Raw genomic sequence first — 17,032 nt, forward strand, 5'->3', positions numbered from 1 at the left:
TGTTTTTATTTCGTGGATGTCTCAAAATATGGGCTAGAAATACGTGGAATATAATATATGCATTAATGTTACTAATTCCATTTGCGTCAGAACTTACCAGCAAATAGTTTTGTTGTCGTGACGAAAAGACTAGGCACAGTTTTGTGTTTGTGAGTCATCAAGCTTTAAATATTGCACATCATCTGATGTACGTTGCCAGCAAATTGTAGCAATACATACAGTACATTAATAGTACACAGGGAAGTGCCCAGTATATTAATATATCAATACGTCATGAATACTAGTCAAGTGTGACCTACAAATACATGCAATGGGGTTCAATGTGTGTGTTTGGCTGGTGATGAGATGTACGTACGTATGTACATGTAGTTTTTCCTGGTCTTCTTATATTCTTCTCAACACTTGGTGGAGCTTTTGTAACGTGTTTTGTAGATTTAGTGTTCTGAATCATGGCTAAAGAAATGCTTTCATATGATATATTAAGGTAGGTATGTGTGTTAAGTTATGCTTAAAAAACACAGAGAGAGAGAGAGAGAGAGAGAGAGAGAGAGAGAGAGAGAGAGAGAGAGAGAGAGAGAGAGAGAGAGAGAGAGAGAGAGAGAGAGAGAGAGAGAGAGAGAGAGAGAGAGAGAGAGAGAGGGAGGGAGGGGGAGGGAGGGAGGGAGGGGGAGGGAGGGAGGGGGCGGACGGACAGACACAGACATAGAGCTCAGACATACATACAGACAGACAGAAGTCTATGGAACGATGGTAATTTTGAATGTCTGCCATTCAGGAAATTAGTTTAATCATCATTTTAGACCACTCATTTTCTTAAAGGAAAGTACAGTCGTAATTTCTTAGACAAAGAGTAGTATAAACTCATATTTATAATACTTGTGTTTATTACTGTGTCGGCACAAATATGGACAAATAACAGACCAGGGGGAAGTCAGTATATATATGACAGAAATTGCTTATCTACACATCATCCATTTATATTTATTTGGGTTGTGGTTTTGTACATTGCTGTACAACAAAGTTAAACTTAGCACCTGTAAAATTCATGCAAAAATAGAAGCTTATCCAAAGTATGATACACTCTAGTATACATGTGTTTGCAAGATTTGCCAAAGTTCTAAGATTGTGAGTTTACTTCACTACATGTAAAGGTTTATGATGTTCCTTATATACGTGTACATCTGTAATACAACGCCGATTTTAACGAGAAGTGTTATCTGACACAATTATTATAGCCGATTCTCGTTAATTTAAGTGATTCTCACTTCCTATCCTGCATGTATCTATGTGTACCTCATAGCTGTTAACTACAGATGAGGAAACAATGGAATTTAGTATACTGTTACATGTAGCTGATATCATCAAGGTTTATTTGAATGGACAGCTGTCATATTAGGTGACTCTCTATGTTTAGAACTGTGTGTTTGACAGTTGTCATGACATTTTAGCTCCATGATAGACTTAAAACGAGTTACTTTGTTTGTATCATGCATATATTATAGTGTAATCACAAGTCACCTTGTGTTTTTTTCAAGAGAATATGTGTCGTTTATCAAAGATAAAATTACCCTAGATTTTGATTTGATGGATGATCATGCTGATTTGCTTGCACTTTTGAGGTTTTTTATTTTTATTTATTTAACTTTGACAATAGACAGGCAGTTCACACAGGTGAGGAACACCTGTAAACGTGGACCCCAAACATAGATAAAAAAATTCAAGTTGGTAGCTAATTTGCATCATGATTTGCATAATTAACCTTGTTTTCTGTTTTACCATGCCATGGAATGACGCATGTACATGTATGTACATTGTAAGATTTTCTGATACATTTGTACTGCGGAAGTAAATCTTTCCAGATTATAATCACGCAATAATGAGAAAAATTGTTGATACTTAACATATATACGTGTACATACATGCATATATACACATAAATGTGCACACACACACACACACACACACACACACACACACACACACACACACACACACACACACACATACATACACACACACACACACACACACACACGTAAACACACACACGTAAACACACACAAACACACATATGTACATATTTTATACATACATGCATATAGTTGGACACAAATACACAATCCACAGTTCTTACCAGTGGACATTCAACACATCAAAACTCCATCACTGACAACTAGTCCACAGTCATGTTTGTAAAGGTAGAGGATCTGTATATATTAAAATTCGACCAATATAAATATATGCATGTACAAATATATGTGTTGTATGGCTTCTAGAGATTCAACCTTGTATATTCACATTCTTTGTTCTATTTCACAGATGGTACCATGGGACGGTAGACAGAAGCATTGCAGAAGAACGATTACTGACAACTGGAAGATGTGGAAGTTATCTTGTTAGAGAAAGTAGTAGCCGCTCTGGAGCTTATGTTCTGTCTTTCCTCGGAAATACAGGGATAAACCATTTCAAGTGAGTTTAGTGATATAGTAGTACTTCTTACATACATTGAAGTTTAGTAGGTGAACCAGAAGGACACTGGTCCCAACTTTCACTGTTAAAACAATTTCACCTCAGATAAAGCCTCTCTATATACAATTTTTTCAACTTGATCCTGTATTCTAGCATCCGTAATCGTAGTCTTCATTTTCGCTGAGTAGTCTGTAAGGTACGCTGTGACAGGCTGCCGTCACACATCGCCGGTGACATGACATATCTTACTGTCTATATTGTGAGCTTATAGGTAAACAACTCATACTATAAACTTTTTGCAGAGTTCGACAATTTCCCAATGACTTACACTCATATTGTTGTGATATAGAATCTCATAGTTGTATTTGAACAATTACAACTTTGCTTGCGTATCATGTAATGATTTGAATACATGTAAATGTAGTACTTGTACTAGAGTACAAACTACTTGTTATTACTTTATCTGTCATCATTACTGAGCAAACCCTTGATGGTATCCTTTTCCCCAATTTCTTGTAGGATAACAGCCGTGTGTGGGGATTACTACATAGGTAGTAGACAGTTTGATAGTTTGTCAGGGTTAATTAGCTGGTACTCTAGTGTATCATGTATCCTCAAAGATGAAAGATTACTATACGCAGTACCACCACCAGAGGTAAGCAATCAACTTGGATTTTGTGTACATGGGATAAGTGACTGACTGTCTGGAACCCAAGGACCTATAAAATTTATGTTTCGAATATCGCAACATTATCAGTTCTTTTCACCCAATCAAGTGATTAACTATATTTGTCCTAGCTGGTAGTTGTAATGTGATACATCTCAAGACAAATGGCTCGACAGAACTGGGGCGCGTTCGGTAGACAAAGCGCCCGCGGACGTTTCAAAAAGTTTTGTTCCCGAACGACTAATTGTCATAGTTTTTCGCGGGCAACCCGGGACGAAGGAAGGCGGAAGAGTGAGGTGACTCGCCAAAAGCCAAGATGGCGGCCACGAATTCTCACTTCATCGGCGAACTTCCGTTTTTGTGTAGGATTACTTAGTGAACATTAGGTTTGATTCAGCACTGCAAAAAAGTTCATGGAATTGGTCATTTACAATTGGCAACGGTATTTAGAAATACGAATATCCGTCGGGATAATGGTACGGTCGATTTGACGTACATTGATACATACATTGATACGTACATTCAAGATAAACTTGGGGTCAGGTCACAGGTCAAAGATCACTTCGTTAGTGTGAAAATAGTGTATGCATAAATAACAGGTCTTTTTTAGGCATTCTAGCATCCTGACAGTACTGCAAAGGTGTGATTTAACTATGTGCATCGTCTTTTCAATGATGAGTGCTGAATGTACACAAAATGCGACAATCTTCTGTTTGAATGTGCCGCCATCTTTTGTTTTTCACGCGCAACATGCAAGGTACAGTTCGGCGCAGGGCCAGGGCGCCCTGGCCAGACAATGACAAAACGTTTTGACTACCGAACGCGCCCCTGCTATGCTTACTGCCAGAAAGAAACTAGTGATAGCGCCCTCAATGTTGAGTAGATGTATTGCTTTTGTTTTCCATACCTGCCAACATTTGGAATTGAAGATATTCTCAATTGAAAATAATAACGGAAAGGATTTAAATATATGGAATTTTCAAACATCCTGTTATAAATAAAGTATCAGTTTACATTCTCAGTTCATGATAAGGAAATAAAAGTAATAAAGTAGCACAAGCTGAGCTTATAATGATATTTTTACACCAGTGAAAACCCTTAGTATGTTAATGTTAATTCATGTCTCCTATGGTATTAGATATTGTATCCTGGTATTGTTAGCGTAGTTGATAACATTAATTGTGGTTTATCTCATATTTTAGTACATGTGTACTTCCCTATATCATCAAATTGATTATATGGTATGGTATATGCAGATACCAAGTTTGACTTTTGCCAATAGTAAGTGAAGGTTAGCCTATGTTTCAGAATACTACAGGCATCTGTGAATATGCAGTAAAAAGTTACAATACGTCAAAAAAAGTTACAGTACCTCCAAAAAGAGTTACAGTACCTCCAAAAAAAACTCTTTAATAGGAGAAAGTTAAGATCTGATTTCAAATGATTGTATAGTTACATGTACATTGTATTCATTTTGTACAGCCTGTGGACGACAGAAGACGAGTGGTGGCAATCTTACCGTACAATTGTTCTCCTGGGACAGATGAACTAAGGTATGTTATACTTTGTGTCTTTAAACATTGAAAACTAGCTAGATATACTGATAGTAATATGGCTAGATATGCCGTTTATAATAAGATGTTCTAAATCTTGTACCACGACCAGTGGCTCTTATTACTTACAAGTAATGTTTCACCTGGCTAGATATAGAATCGACACAACAAATTCAAAAAAAGTGACACAAATACCGAGTAGTCATTTGATGTCTCAACATCTAGCGCCTGTTGGCATTTTGTGTGACTTAGAAATCTGTTTGTTGGGTTCAGCAAAGGATTGTTTATCCAAGTGTGTCTCAAAAACTCTAAACAACAGTAAAATGATGATATTAGAAATGGCATTATATTATTAGAAATGTCACAACTCTATGGAGTTACATGTCTAATTAGTTTGTTATGACACAATGACCTTGCAAGACAGGGTAATTACTGGGAAAAGTATTGAATATAATCGCCATTTGACATATGAATGGTATGTGTAGCAGACATTTGTTCAACTTCCTCAACTATATATATAGCAGTTCCAGCTAAAAATGACTGTTTTCAAGGCTAGAATATTATTAATTGAGAGTGGGAGAATTAAATCTTTATCAGGCCTAATAAAAAAAATTGTGTGGTTCCGGCTATGCTAAATTTTTCAATTCAATTTTTTCATTTTATTTTATTTCATTTTTTTTCTGTATGAGTGTCTAGTTCATGTTTTCCATTGTTTTCCAAATGGTCTCTGTTGTTTATTTCTTCCTATCAGATATACTGCCATTAGTCATTACAGATTGGTTGAATAGTTTTAGAGTGTCTTTTTAAGTTGATGTCAGTTTCTGCATCCACTATTTCAAGACTTCACAATTTTTGCGATTTTATCAATTTTTTCTCGAATATATAAAAAAAGGTTCAGGGTTGACTGTAAAAAGCTAGATGGGGTTGGGTAACCGGAACCAAACAACTATTGATTTTAAGGCCTCTTCACAATAGGAACGTATCTTTGATCCATTATTGCTCATGATACAGAGATGTCATGTCATATGATCTCTCTGTGCTGAAATTTCTTAAAACTTAATTCCCCAGTTTTGTGAAAGGCGAAGTCTTCACAGTGCAAAATGAATTAGAAAATGGCTGGCTGTGGGTAACATCTCATTCTACGAATCTAAGTGGTTTGGTCATCAAAGACTTGGTGGAAGAAATAGTAAGTGTGAACCCTTGTTTGCTTAGATTTTGAAATGAGAGAGACAAAGTAAAAAGTAAGAACTCATAACTTAGAGTGGAGTATCAAGCAATGGCGTCACATTTCATTTTTTGAATGATGGTATTCAGATACTTTAAAGGGGAATGTCAGGAAATAAAGACATTTTCATAACCTTTGAGTTTTAGTTGAAAGTGATAAGCAGTTGTGAGTCATGAATATATGTTCTGCTAGTACATATGCTTGAATGCTCACTCCCATGAGAACTACACTGAACAATGAATGCGGAACAAGTTTCAACTCAGTTTTGTGAAATGACTGCCAAGGACCCAAAATTTCTGAACATGTCTATATATCTTGCAGTGGTGTTCCCCTTTAACTCAACATTTTCACATGGACATTACATTTTAATGAATTACGTCACCGTAGAATTTTTGTTGATTGTGCAACATTCAAACTTGAGAGTGATTGAGGCTAAGCTAAAATTTCAAGACTTTTAAAGAAAACATTTATAATTATAATGATTCATACTATCTCATTATTCATTTTCTTCACTGTTTCAGGATCAACAAGTAGACCCTCTTGAAGGCAAAGCGTAAGTAATCTCTCACATTTGTTATTTTGTGTTATGATCAGCAACAGACAGCTTTCCATCTTAGAGGTATTGGAGGGCAATATGGTTACTAGTCTACTTCTATATCCCAACTAAGTGCAGTCGTTTCTTTTGTGTTTGGAGTTGCATGTGTCTACATAAACATTGTTGTGTCCTATTTAACATCTCCCCCACCCCCATCTTTTGCTGTAAAAATTATACCTGTAATATGAAAGTATAGTTGCCTGAGCTTTCCAATTAGTGAGACCTTGTGAGAGCTTCAGTTCAACCCTTCAAATGACTCCAACTATTAATAAGTGGCAGTGCATGTATTATACAAAAAATCATGACTTCTGACATTTCTACATGTATGTGTAAACAGGAAATATATTCTTGAATTAGAAAATATATTTTTGAATTAGAAATAGCTTTTGCCATTTCCATCACTGTTCGAGGAGTAGCTATGTTGAACCATCTTTTCTGATACTCTGGCACAGAATGGAATAATGTCATCTCATCATATGGGCCTCACTAAAAAGATGGCAAGGACAGAGAGCATGGGATTAAAACCTGAAGGAGTTCAGGTGCTAGTGCCAGTCATAGGTCATCACATTAATGGGTACTCCTCCTGGTGTATATTTTGTTAATTTGCAAAGTTTAACTCTTACCACCATAGTTTTTGTTGGTATTGAGAGTGATCACAAAGTGCCGTCTGTCACAACACTGTCATAGCTGTCAGCATTTTCATGAAAATAGTTTGAGTGAAAATGATACAAAATAACTCAAATATCCTTTTTTTTTTGTCATTCAAATTTGTCATTCTATTTTTTTAATTCATAGGTGGTTCCAAAGTGATATCAGTAAGCAAGAAGCTGCAGAGATGCTAATGTCAGGTGAGTCTTTATTTTTCCTACTTTTTCACAGAAAATAAAAATATGTCATGCTACAGTACGTGTATGTATCGTGATTTTTTTAATGTAAAATTATCACACAAAAAATAAACATTAACATGAGTGTCTTCAAGATGTGTTGACATGAAGGAAATCAAAATTGTAAAGGATGGAGAACGTAGGATAAATAGATATTTGAAGGGGGGGGGGGGGGGGGCTTGTGTCATCTATGGAGAGTTGTTAAAGGCAGAAGAGCATGAACAACACATGTTAAAATGTTAACTATTGAAGCAGACAGGAGCCACTCTTGCTGAAGCTATTGGTATGATGTTTGTGGTAATCGTTGTTATGGTAATTTATATCTGTGGTATTCACATGTGAATATATTACGTGGAAATTGCACTAGAAAATGAAAGCTAGATAAGATTAATTGATGGGTCATAGCTAAGAACACGCTGTTTGGAATACCTTTGAGATTAATTTCAGGATGTTTATTCACTGTTTGACACCAGGGAGTTTCCTCTGCATAAAAGCATGTTATCTCAAGCATGATTTTTTATATCAAAAACATGTACATTTCATATTGCAAAACATGTACATTTCATATTGGAAAACATGTACATTTCATATTGGAAAACATGTATATTTCATATTTGGGAAAAACATGTGCATTTCATATTTGGGAAAAACATGTACATTTTATATTTGGGAAAAACATGTACAATTCATATTTGGGAAAAACATGTACATTTCATATATTTGGAAAACATGTACATTTCATATTGGAAAACATGTACATTTCATATTTGAAAACATGTATATTTCATATTTGGAAAACATGTACATTTCATATTGGAAAACATGTACATTTCATATTGGAAAAACATGTACATTTCATATTTGGAAAAACGTGTACATTTCATATTGAACCATTGAAACGTGTACATTTCATATTAAAGAAGCTATACTCAAAAGCTGTGTTTTATCATAGAACCAGAGGTGTCTGAGTATCTGTGTAATTCAAACTCAGAAACTAAAGCCCAAAGTTTGAATCCCATGTTGCATCTTTTATCAGAATTGTTTCCCCTGTGGTAATACCAAGTTTATAATTCTCTCTTTGCCTGTTCACTCCTTGCCACTGCCATTTGCTACTGAGTGGCTATAGTTGTTGGGCAATATTTTTTTCACTGCTGTCCTAGTCACCCCAGATATATATACATGGGGGCCTGTAAGATAGAGGTTGTTATGCTAGGGATCTGTGTGGTAACACAAATTTTGTGCTTCCCAAGTTGTGGAAGTGTAAGGATTGTGCCATTTTTGGTCTGTGCAAGTGGTACGACACAGGTAATCAAGCGTTCGGTTTACTATGATACGTGCAAACTAAATCTATTGTTCTTCAATGTAGTAGATTATACAAGTGGGTGATAGCGGTTCCTCTGTTGTGTGATTCTAATCCTCCTGTGATCAAGATAGTGTAAACATTGGAAGTACCAAAACAGTACACTGCAAATTAATGGAACTCTGTTGATAAAACTCCAGGGTGTCTGCCTACTGAGATTATACTTAAACCAATGTCCATTCAGTACCTTATCACACTGTTGTATCAACATGTGGCAACAATAATTTTAATTATTGTCTGTCTCAGTCAACCGAAGGCTCAACTACCAGAGTAATATTTTAGTGTCTTGTGCTTTGAGCAATATGTCAATTATAGGAAAGTACAATGTCAAAATATCAAATGCAAAATCTAGAGAGTGCACACGAATGATAAACATGATTTCATCAACAAAACAAACATGTACACATTCATTTTTACACCCTGATCACTTCTTACCTAACTTTTATTATTGTCTTTGCTTTACAGAGGGTGACATTGGAAGCTTCATCATCAGGCCAAGTGAAAGAAACCCAGGAGATTATTCCATGTCTTTCCGTACTGATGAGACTATCCAGAGGTTCTGGATACAAAATCAAGGCAATCAGTTTGTAATGGGTGGACGATATTATAACAGGTACAGACATGATGAAAGCTTATTTTGTTTATAATTAATCATAGAAATTAGTTTGTTGATTTGCGTCTTCATGTATCTCTGAAAAAATGTGTGTGTGTGTGTTTCAATGTATGTATGTATGTGTGTATGTGTGTATGTATGTATGTATGTATGTATGTATGTATGTATGTATGTATGTATGTATGTATGTATGTATGTATGTATGTATGTACATTTTGTATGTATATGTGTGTGTATGTATTGTATGTACGTACGTATGTACGTATGTATGTATGTATGTATGTATGTATTTAGGTAGGTGTGTGTGTGTGTGTGTGTGTGTGTGTGTGCGTGTGTGCGTGCAAGCGCGCGTGTGTGTGTGTGTCCATGTGTCCATGCATGCATAAATATGTATGTACATAAGGACATACTTACGTATCATTGTATGTGTTACTTTTGCCACAATACCATTGTTGCTATTTTATTTTTATTTTTACGATACTTTGTTGAATACGGTCCTCATGAGAAATGTCTGATCATTAAAACTGCACACAATTTTGATTCATACTGTAATTCATTACAAAACACATTCATAAATGCTTTTAAACAAGACTATGACATTTGAGACCACATCAGGGAATCAACATAATGATACTGCATTTCAAGGTGTTGGGGGCAAGATATTAAGCTCAAATAATGAACTACCCCCTATGAAACTGATTCTGACGTCAACATCTTTGTCGCCATGGAAATATTTGAATAAATAAAGCATGGAATCACATTGTATATTAACAGCATTGAGGCTATCATTGAACATTACCAGAGAGAAGAGTTGGTGGAAGGTTTCACTCTTGGCAGTCCTGTACAAATGAAGGTAAATGTGAAAATTAATCTCTGATTTGCTTTATATATACGAACATTTACAATTTCAAATTCGTGTTTATCCCTCAATAGTCTCAGGAGCCGTATGACACAATATGCTTTTGTTTGATCATAGTTCCTTAAAATGGAATTGAAGAGTGACTTGAACTATCATAGATTCTCTTGGATGTTTTCGAGCCTAGGAAAAATAAACTCTTGCATCTGCATCACTCGATCACACATCTTTCTTGAAAAGATAAATGAAATCATATTTTTTAGCTTGTGTTCTCTTTATCTCCTTGGACTGTGCATGGACATTAATTGAACACTGGGAAACAAGCATCTGGCTCCTCATTTGCATATTCAACATCACGCTTCTCCAATTTTTACAATGTTTTAGTTAAAATATACTCTTGCAAAAGAAATACCCATTCCGTATTCATGTCAATTTTTTTCTGAATTGCCGTGGTTTCCTTTTCTTTCCAACAGCCAAGGGTAGAAACCAACGGAAGGACACTACAGAATGTAGATAAGCATGCAGTGTATGCAACAATCAAGGCAAGAAATACTGGTACAGCTATTTTGTCTAACAGAGTAGATGCATCAGTAATGAGAGGATACTTGAATAAGAAAAGTAAGTACATATATATGTCAACGAGGAAAAGTCCATGTCAGGCTTATTTCTGTCTTTATTTCTGTATTAATAATTAATTTTATCTACTTCCATTTGTATAAATATGATTTTTGGGTAATCAAATAGCACCTTGGTAACTTTAAAATTCAACTTTGAAATTTTGCAAAGAAGGCCAACTGCAATTATCATGTGTTCAGCCATTTTTAGGATTTCCTGTAAGGGTTTATGTGAAAAACTGTAGAAATGACATCATGACTACTATTGACACTGTTTGCTTTTAGGATAATTATCATAGTTTAGATCAATTTTTTTTTTAATATTGTATATCAGGTGATGTCTTTCTTTCTGTAACTGTACACTGTGATTCAAGAAGTGTGTATAGTACGTTTAATAAGAGAGATTATACCATGCATAAGGCAAAAATAAGGAATATATACTTTACATCACGACAACACGTCTGTGTCACAACAATGCATGTCTACGTCACTGGTTCTACTGTGTTTGAAATATGAATCAAAAAGTTCAAAATTTCCATTACTTGATTTTTGTTTTTTATATTACTAGCACTGGTATAATTATGTTATTCTCCATGACTCGTAGTGATAACCCTTAGTGTCACTAAGTATTTTCCGGTTGAATGAAGAAAAATATTTGGGAATTAAAATCTAATTATATTTGGTCATTACAGGTGGAAGAACCAAGAAATGGAAGGTGTTGTATTTTGTATTGAATGGTGCTGAACAACAACTATACTTCTTTGAAAATGAAAAGGTAATTTGAAAATGTTCCCATGTTTTATCGTTGAAATGCTTGAGTTAAAAGAAACACATACCCGTATTGTTTTTGCTACTCATCAGAAGAATACTGCTATCAATTTCCTTGTTGGGTTTGAAGGTTTAGATGTGAAAAATATGCTTTTTTCTCAATCTGAAACATTTGTCTACGAGGCTAGTAGCAGAACATAGTCTATCCACTTAGGGAAAGATTCTAATACTTACAAAGTATTTATACCCATGCAACAAGATGACTGCCAATCATTCTGTTCCTGAAGTCGCTTCAGAAATTTCAAAAGCGCCCTCATCAGTAGACTGAAAAATCTGTCATTACTTATTTAGCTCATCGTTTCAGGAGCTCAAACAATGATAAATCTATCTGTCTACTTCAACAGGATATACAAGTGTGTTCATAGAAATGAAACAGCACCCTCAACAGGATATAATTAGAAATGAAATATTGCATATCCTTTGAAACGAGCTTTACCCTTACAGTCACCGTACATGATCTTTCTCCCGGGTCTTATCAACTTACTTTATAATAATCTAACCATGTCACAAGGGTATCACTACAATTTATTCCATTTATACTCAAGATGAAATGATAACATTTTCAATCCTTGCTATAGTATTATTTTTTTTTAAACTTTCACATGTTTTGTTGATTTGATCCATGTGTGTTTCTCTGACAGCGTACCAAACCTAAAGGTCTTATAGATTTAGTCTATAGTACAGTATATACAGTGCATGAAACCCTGTTTGGCAGGTAAGCAATATATGTTATTACATATGTACCAGAGATTATTGGCCTTGGTGCACGTGCATACTAGTGGTATTTGCAATGCAGTGCAATACCAAAAACTTTACTGCATACCTGCATGCAAATGAGGACATGATAATTTGCTACCCACAAAATCAATCGCGTCATCGCACTTTATGATTTGTTATGATTTTTATGGCAATTTGCCATTTTAGATAAACGTGTGTAATAATAACAGATCCCCATACCATGTGAGTTCCAGTGTGGGTACTCAGGGGTATTTGCACTCGTGAAAGTACTGCCACAGAGAACACTGCAAGCACTCATGCAAATACCCCGAGTACGCCACACTTATACTCACATATCACAAGGTTCTGTCATAGATTTCTATTCTTTTAACTGAAATGAAGCCGTATGGCTTGGAATGTAAGGTGGACATTTGCTGTGGACTAGCATGAATCATGAGATGAGAAAGAGACTCATTAGCATGAATTCATGATGTTTATTTTATCACAAGCAGAAATTGCTACCTTGTCCAAATATTTCATCTAGACTCGATTGACTTCTTCAGTGGACTGAATGTTGTCGCCAGCTGTTAATGGCGCCACCTGGTTATTGATCAATGTTTCAAAATTGAAGACTTGATCGTATGCGTGTGACGCCTGCAATATTGTATTTTGTTTTAAATGTCTCCACAGGCCAAACTGCTTCCAGATTGTGTCCAAGGGGTTAGGTGATCTCAATATTTACTATTTTTGTGCAGAGAGTAGTGACAGAATGCAGGTTAGTACAACAATATACCCAACCATCATTTACCATATAACAATGGACCAGTCACCTTTACTGGAAATATTAATTTTTTCGCAATATTTGAGAGCTAAAAGTTTCCTCATGAATACCAATCACATGGCAATAAACAAAGCAGTCAAATAGAACTATACAAGCTCTGAAAAATGACATCACTTATTCACTGAAAACTGCAGATTTGAAGCCTGTGTAACATACACTTGGTTGCAACTCGATCATATCTCCCCATAGGCGACACTAACCTAAAGTAATGCAATGATAATGTTGTCTATATCTTGTATGTATTTCCTCAACTTCTTCAGGAGCAAACAATCCACAGTATGATCAATTCTACGGTAATAATTTATTTCAAATTGTCTGTGTTGCATGTAGGAATGGATGCAGCAAATACGGCAGTATTGCAGCAAGTCCCACCGAGTACACCACAATATGGTTAAAAAAGGTGTCAAACATTTACGGAGTCTTACAGTACATATCATGGATGCCCATAAACTGGCCGTCAAACAGGTCCCCCACCCGTACTGTGTTCTTTCACTCAACGACGTCAAGGTAGCCAGAACTCAAGTACAGACAGGACCTGATCCGATTTGGAATGAAGCTTTTATACTAGAGTAAGTATCTACAAAAATATATTGCAGGAAATATATACGTCTTTTTAATCTAGTCCGTTTCTCTGTAGTTCAAACCCTGGAACGTAGGTATGTACAAGTAACCAGTTTTAATCACAAGTAAACTCAAGTCATCAAACTATTTTATTTATGCATGATGTTTCAATATATGGGGAGGCGACATATGCATGCAAGGCTGATAGCCATAGTGATTACTTGTGTGTTTACTGAGTATGTTTTCAAATCACTTCCATACATACAATAGCAAACTTTTGTACACTTTGAAATTTTTTTTTGCAATTATTGTGTTACAAACACAGACTTGGTCTATATTGTTTCATGTTATTTTTTTGAGTTGAAAATCATATTCAAGATGTGTACTAAAATTTTAACCAGTGCACACAACATATTTTTGATTAGCTGAGAGCTTTCAACTACAAACTGTCGTGTTCACTCATGATAGAGGGCGCTGTTGATAAGCCGAGAGCTTTCGACTGCAGTCAGCCTTGTTTACTCGTGATAGAGGGCGCTGTTGATAAGCTGAGAGCTTTCGACTGCAAACTGTCTTGTTCACTCAATCGTAGTTAAGTTGTTTGTCACACATACTCTCTTGTTTTGGTAATGAGTGATATAAAACCAGGTACTGAAAGCCTAAAAAAAGTGTCATACATCATTCTCTTCACAGAGATTTGTCAGAAGATATCGAGTCCCTGACTGTTAGTGTATATAATAGAAATAAACGAACCAAAGATACCATAGTGTGTACCATGGTGATTCTGATCAACAAACTACCCAACGGTTTAGCTGTAGAAGACTGGTATCCACTGGTAACTTTACAGCAATGTAAAGTAGATATGGGCTCCATTAGGATGTGTTCAAGATATATGCAAGAAATTATTATGCCTGAAGAAGAATATACTATGTTGAAGGAGGTGAGTAGAATGGTGGGTCACCTCTGTGTGTGTGTGTGTGTGTGTGTGTGTGTGTGTGTGTGTGTGTGTGTGTGTGTGTGTGTGTGTGTGTGTGTGTGTTACTGTGTATGTATTTATGTATGTATGTATGTACATGTATGTATGTATGTATGTTTGTATGTATGTATGTATGTATGTATGTATGTATGTATGTATGTATGTATGTATGTTATGATGTGGATGTCTGCATATATGTATGGTGTGCTGAGAAGTGTGCTCGTGTTGTGTGGTTACATGAACTAAGGAAATTATTTGACTAGACATATTTATATGTGATTATGTTTGTTGTCTTTTTAGCTGGTTTTCTCCTCCGATTTGCAAACAATCTATGCACTAGAGGAGCTGTGTGGTAAAAGTAGGAGTCATCTTGCATCCATTGTGTTGAAGTTATTTAGAAGTCAGAAGAAAGAAGTTACGTTACTGAAAAACTTGAATACCAGGGAAATAGAAACAGAAGGTGGGTAGATGGTTATTACATTATACCAGTGTATAGTCTCCACATTATGACAGGTTACGGATTGAGAGATATACCGTAATTCTACGTAGGTACTAACATAACATGTGATATACTGGTAATACCATATTCCCCAATATTTTTCTTTATTCAGCCAAGGATAGTATGAGTGACAAAGCCCCTTTGGTTACAGGTATTTTCAAGCTGAATGAAGAAAAATATTGGGGAATAATATGATTAGATCAATGCCAGTAATCTCAGGAAAGAATGGCACTTTTGACTGTTTTAACTCGTAAAGTCATATTTTGAACACAGCAGAACCAATTGTGTAGACATGCGTTGTCGTGACATAGGATGATCAGGGTATAAATTCCATATTGTTTTGTTCAGCTTGGCGTGTGCATGGTATAATGTTGGCTGTACTACCTATCATAATTATGACTGTAAAAACTTGTCATTTTTTCAGACTATGTTGATTTTATATTAGCTGTTCAAGTTTTAATGCTGTTTGTCGGAAGACATTACATTTGATATGAGTGAATACTATCAGCCAGTTCTTGATTAGATCCCTCCACTGAATAGCCCAGGTCATATGATGGTATAAGCCGGTCATTACCATAGTGTAGTCAACCAGGGGTTCTCCGTCAAACTTACCCGATAATCATGCGCTTAACATATCGATGTCTTTGTCAACAGATGAGAGGTCAACCCTCTTTCGTGCAAATACAATAGGAACTACTCTAATGGATAAATACATGAAGATGACTGCCACCCCATTTGTACATTTTGCTGTAAAGGAAGTTATACTTAGAATATTAGACTCTAAACAATCATGTGAGGTAAGATTCAAAATATTTGGTAGAAAAATGAGGTAAAGCGCCCTCTAGCACTGATACTGTACCAGGTCATGTGAGGGCAGTATATCAGAATCAAAGTATTATCAAGACGAAGTTCATTTTCAATCAGCTGTAGATTTTGTACTAAAAGTTGGAAAACATTGAATATTGCTAAGCACACTCCCATTTGAATTGTCTCGACGTAATAAATTGCAGTTATTTTCGAAGATTGTATCCTATCTGAAATCATTTTTATGATTTTTTAGCTAGGAAGTGCTTTGAAAACAACAACATCTTGATAGTTAACAATTGGAAATATGGTGTGAACATGTTTTAGACTTTTGACAGAATATCTTCCACCACAAAAGTTATTGTGTTCATTCTCAATCCAGAATCCATGCAGTCAGCATACTGATACCGTCATTGTAATGATTTCTACAAGTTTTAGAAATGGATGTCGTTTATTTCATTGTACTATAGCCATATACTTATCTACATGTGTCATTTGTGAATTTCAGTTAAATCCACTGAAGTTAGAGAAAGGAATGGATGTTAATGTCAATTGTGAACATCTGTTATGCTTTTTAAAAGACTTGGCAGAGGCCATCTTTTCATCAGCAGATTCATGCCCTATGTAAGTATTACAGACATGCAAACTTTTCATGTTTTTAAAACAACTGCACGAAAGACTCTTGTTTCTCTTGAGCTGTAGGCATGATAGAGAGTCATATATATGTGCATGTACTTGTGTGTGTGTGTGTGTGTGTGTGTGTGTGTGTGTGTGTGTGTGTGTACTCATACATGTATGCACACATGTATGTGAATGTGTGTGTGTGTCTGTGTGTGTGTGTGTGTGTGTCTGTGTGTGTCTGTGTGTGTGTGTGTGTCTGTGTGTGTGTTGATATGTATAAATAACTGAAAATGGTTAATGTACTGGTCTCACAAATTGGTTAAGATGTTCCTTTGGATGTGTTAAGTTTAAC

General features: G+C 35.6%; 1 protein-coding gene across 2 annotated transcripts in view; it reads left to right on the plus strand.

Moving 5' to 3' along the window:
* The window catches only part of LOC144443899 (ras GTPase-activating protein 1-like), a 33,977-nt gene that overhangs the window by 7,615 nt on the left and 9,330 nt on the right, over positions 1–17,032 (plus strand). For both annotated transcript variants that reach the window (XM_078133498.1, XM_078133497.1), the window contains exons 2-18: positions 2,320–2,469; positions 2,989–3,124; positions 4,619–4,689; positions 5,758–5,875; positions 6,436–6,467; positions 7,305–7,357; positions 9,219–9,366; positions 10,141–10,219; positions 10,696–10,840; positions 11,529–11,611; positions 12,306–12,379; positions 13,072–13,156; positions 13,553–13,791; positions 14,474–14,720; positions 15,057–15,216; positions 15,910–16,052; positions 16,568–16,683. In XM_078133498.1, the coding sequence (XP_077989624.1) occupies positions 2,320–2,469; positions 2,989–3,124; positions 4,619–4,689; positions 5,758–5,875; positions 6,436–6,467; positions 7,305–7,357; positions 9,219–9,366; positions 10,141–10,219; positions 10,696–10,840; positions 11,529–11,611; positions 12,306–12,379; positions 13,072–13,156; positions 13,553–13,791; positions 14,474–14,720; positions 15,057–15,216; positions 15,910–16,052; positions 16,568–16,683 (2,079 nt within the window). The remainder of the gene's footprint in view (positions 1–2,319; positions 2,470–2,988; positions 3,125–4,618; positions 4,690–5,757; positions 5,876–6,435; positions 6,468–7,304; positions 7,358–9,218; positions 9,367–10,140; positions 10,220–10,695; positions 10,841–11,528; positions 11,612–12,305; positions 12,380–13,071; positions 13,157–13,552; positions 13,792–14,473; positions 14,721–15,056; positions 15,217–15,909; positions 16,053–16,567; positions 16,684–17,032) is intronic.

This window comes from Glandiceps talaboti, chromosome 12, assembly GCF_964340395.1.
Source record: "Glandiceps talaboti chromosome 12, keGlaTala1.1, whole genome shotgun sequence".
Classification (NCBI taxonomy): Eukaryota; Metazoa; Hemichordata; class Enteropneusta; family Spengelidae; genus Glandiceps; species Glandiceps talaboti.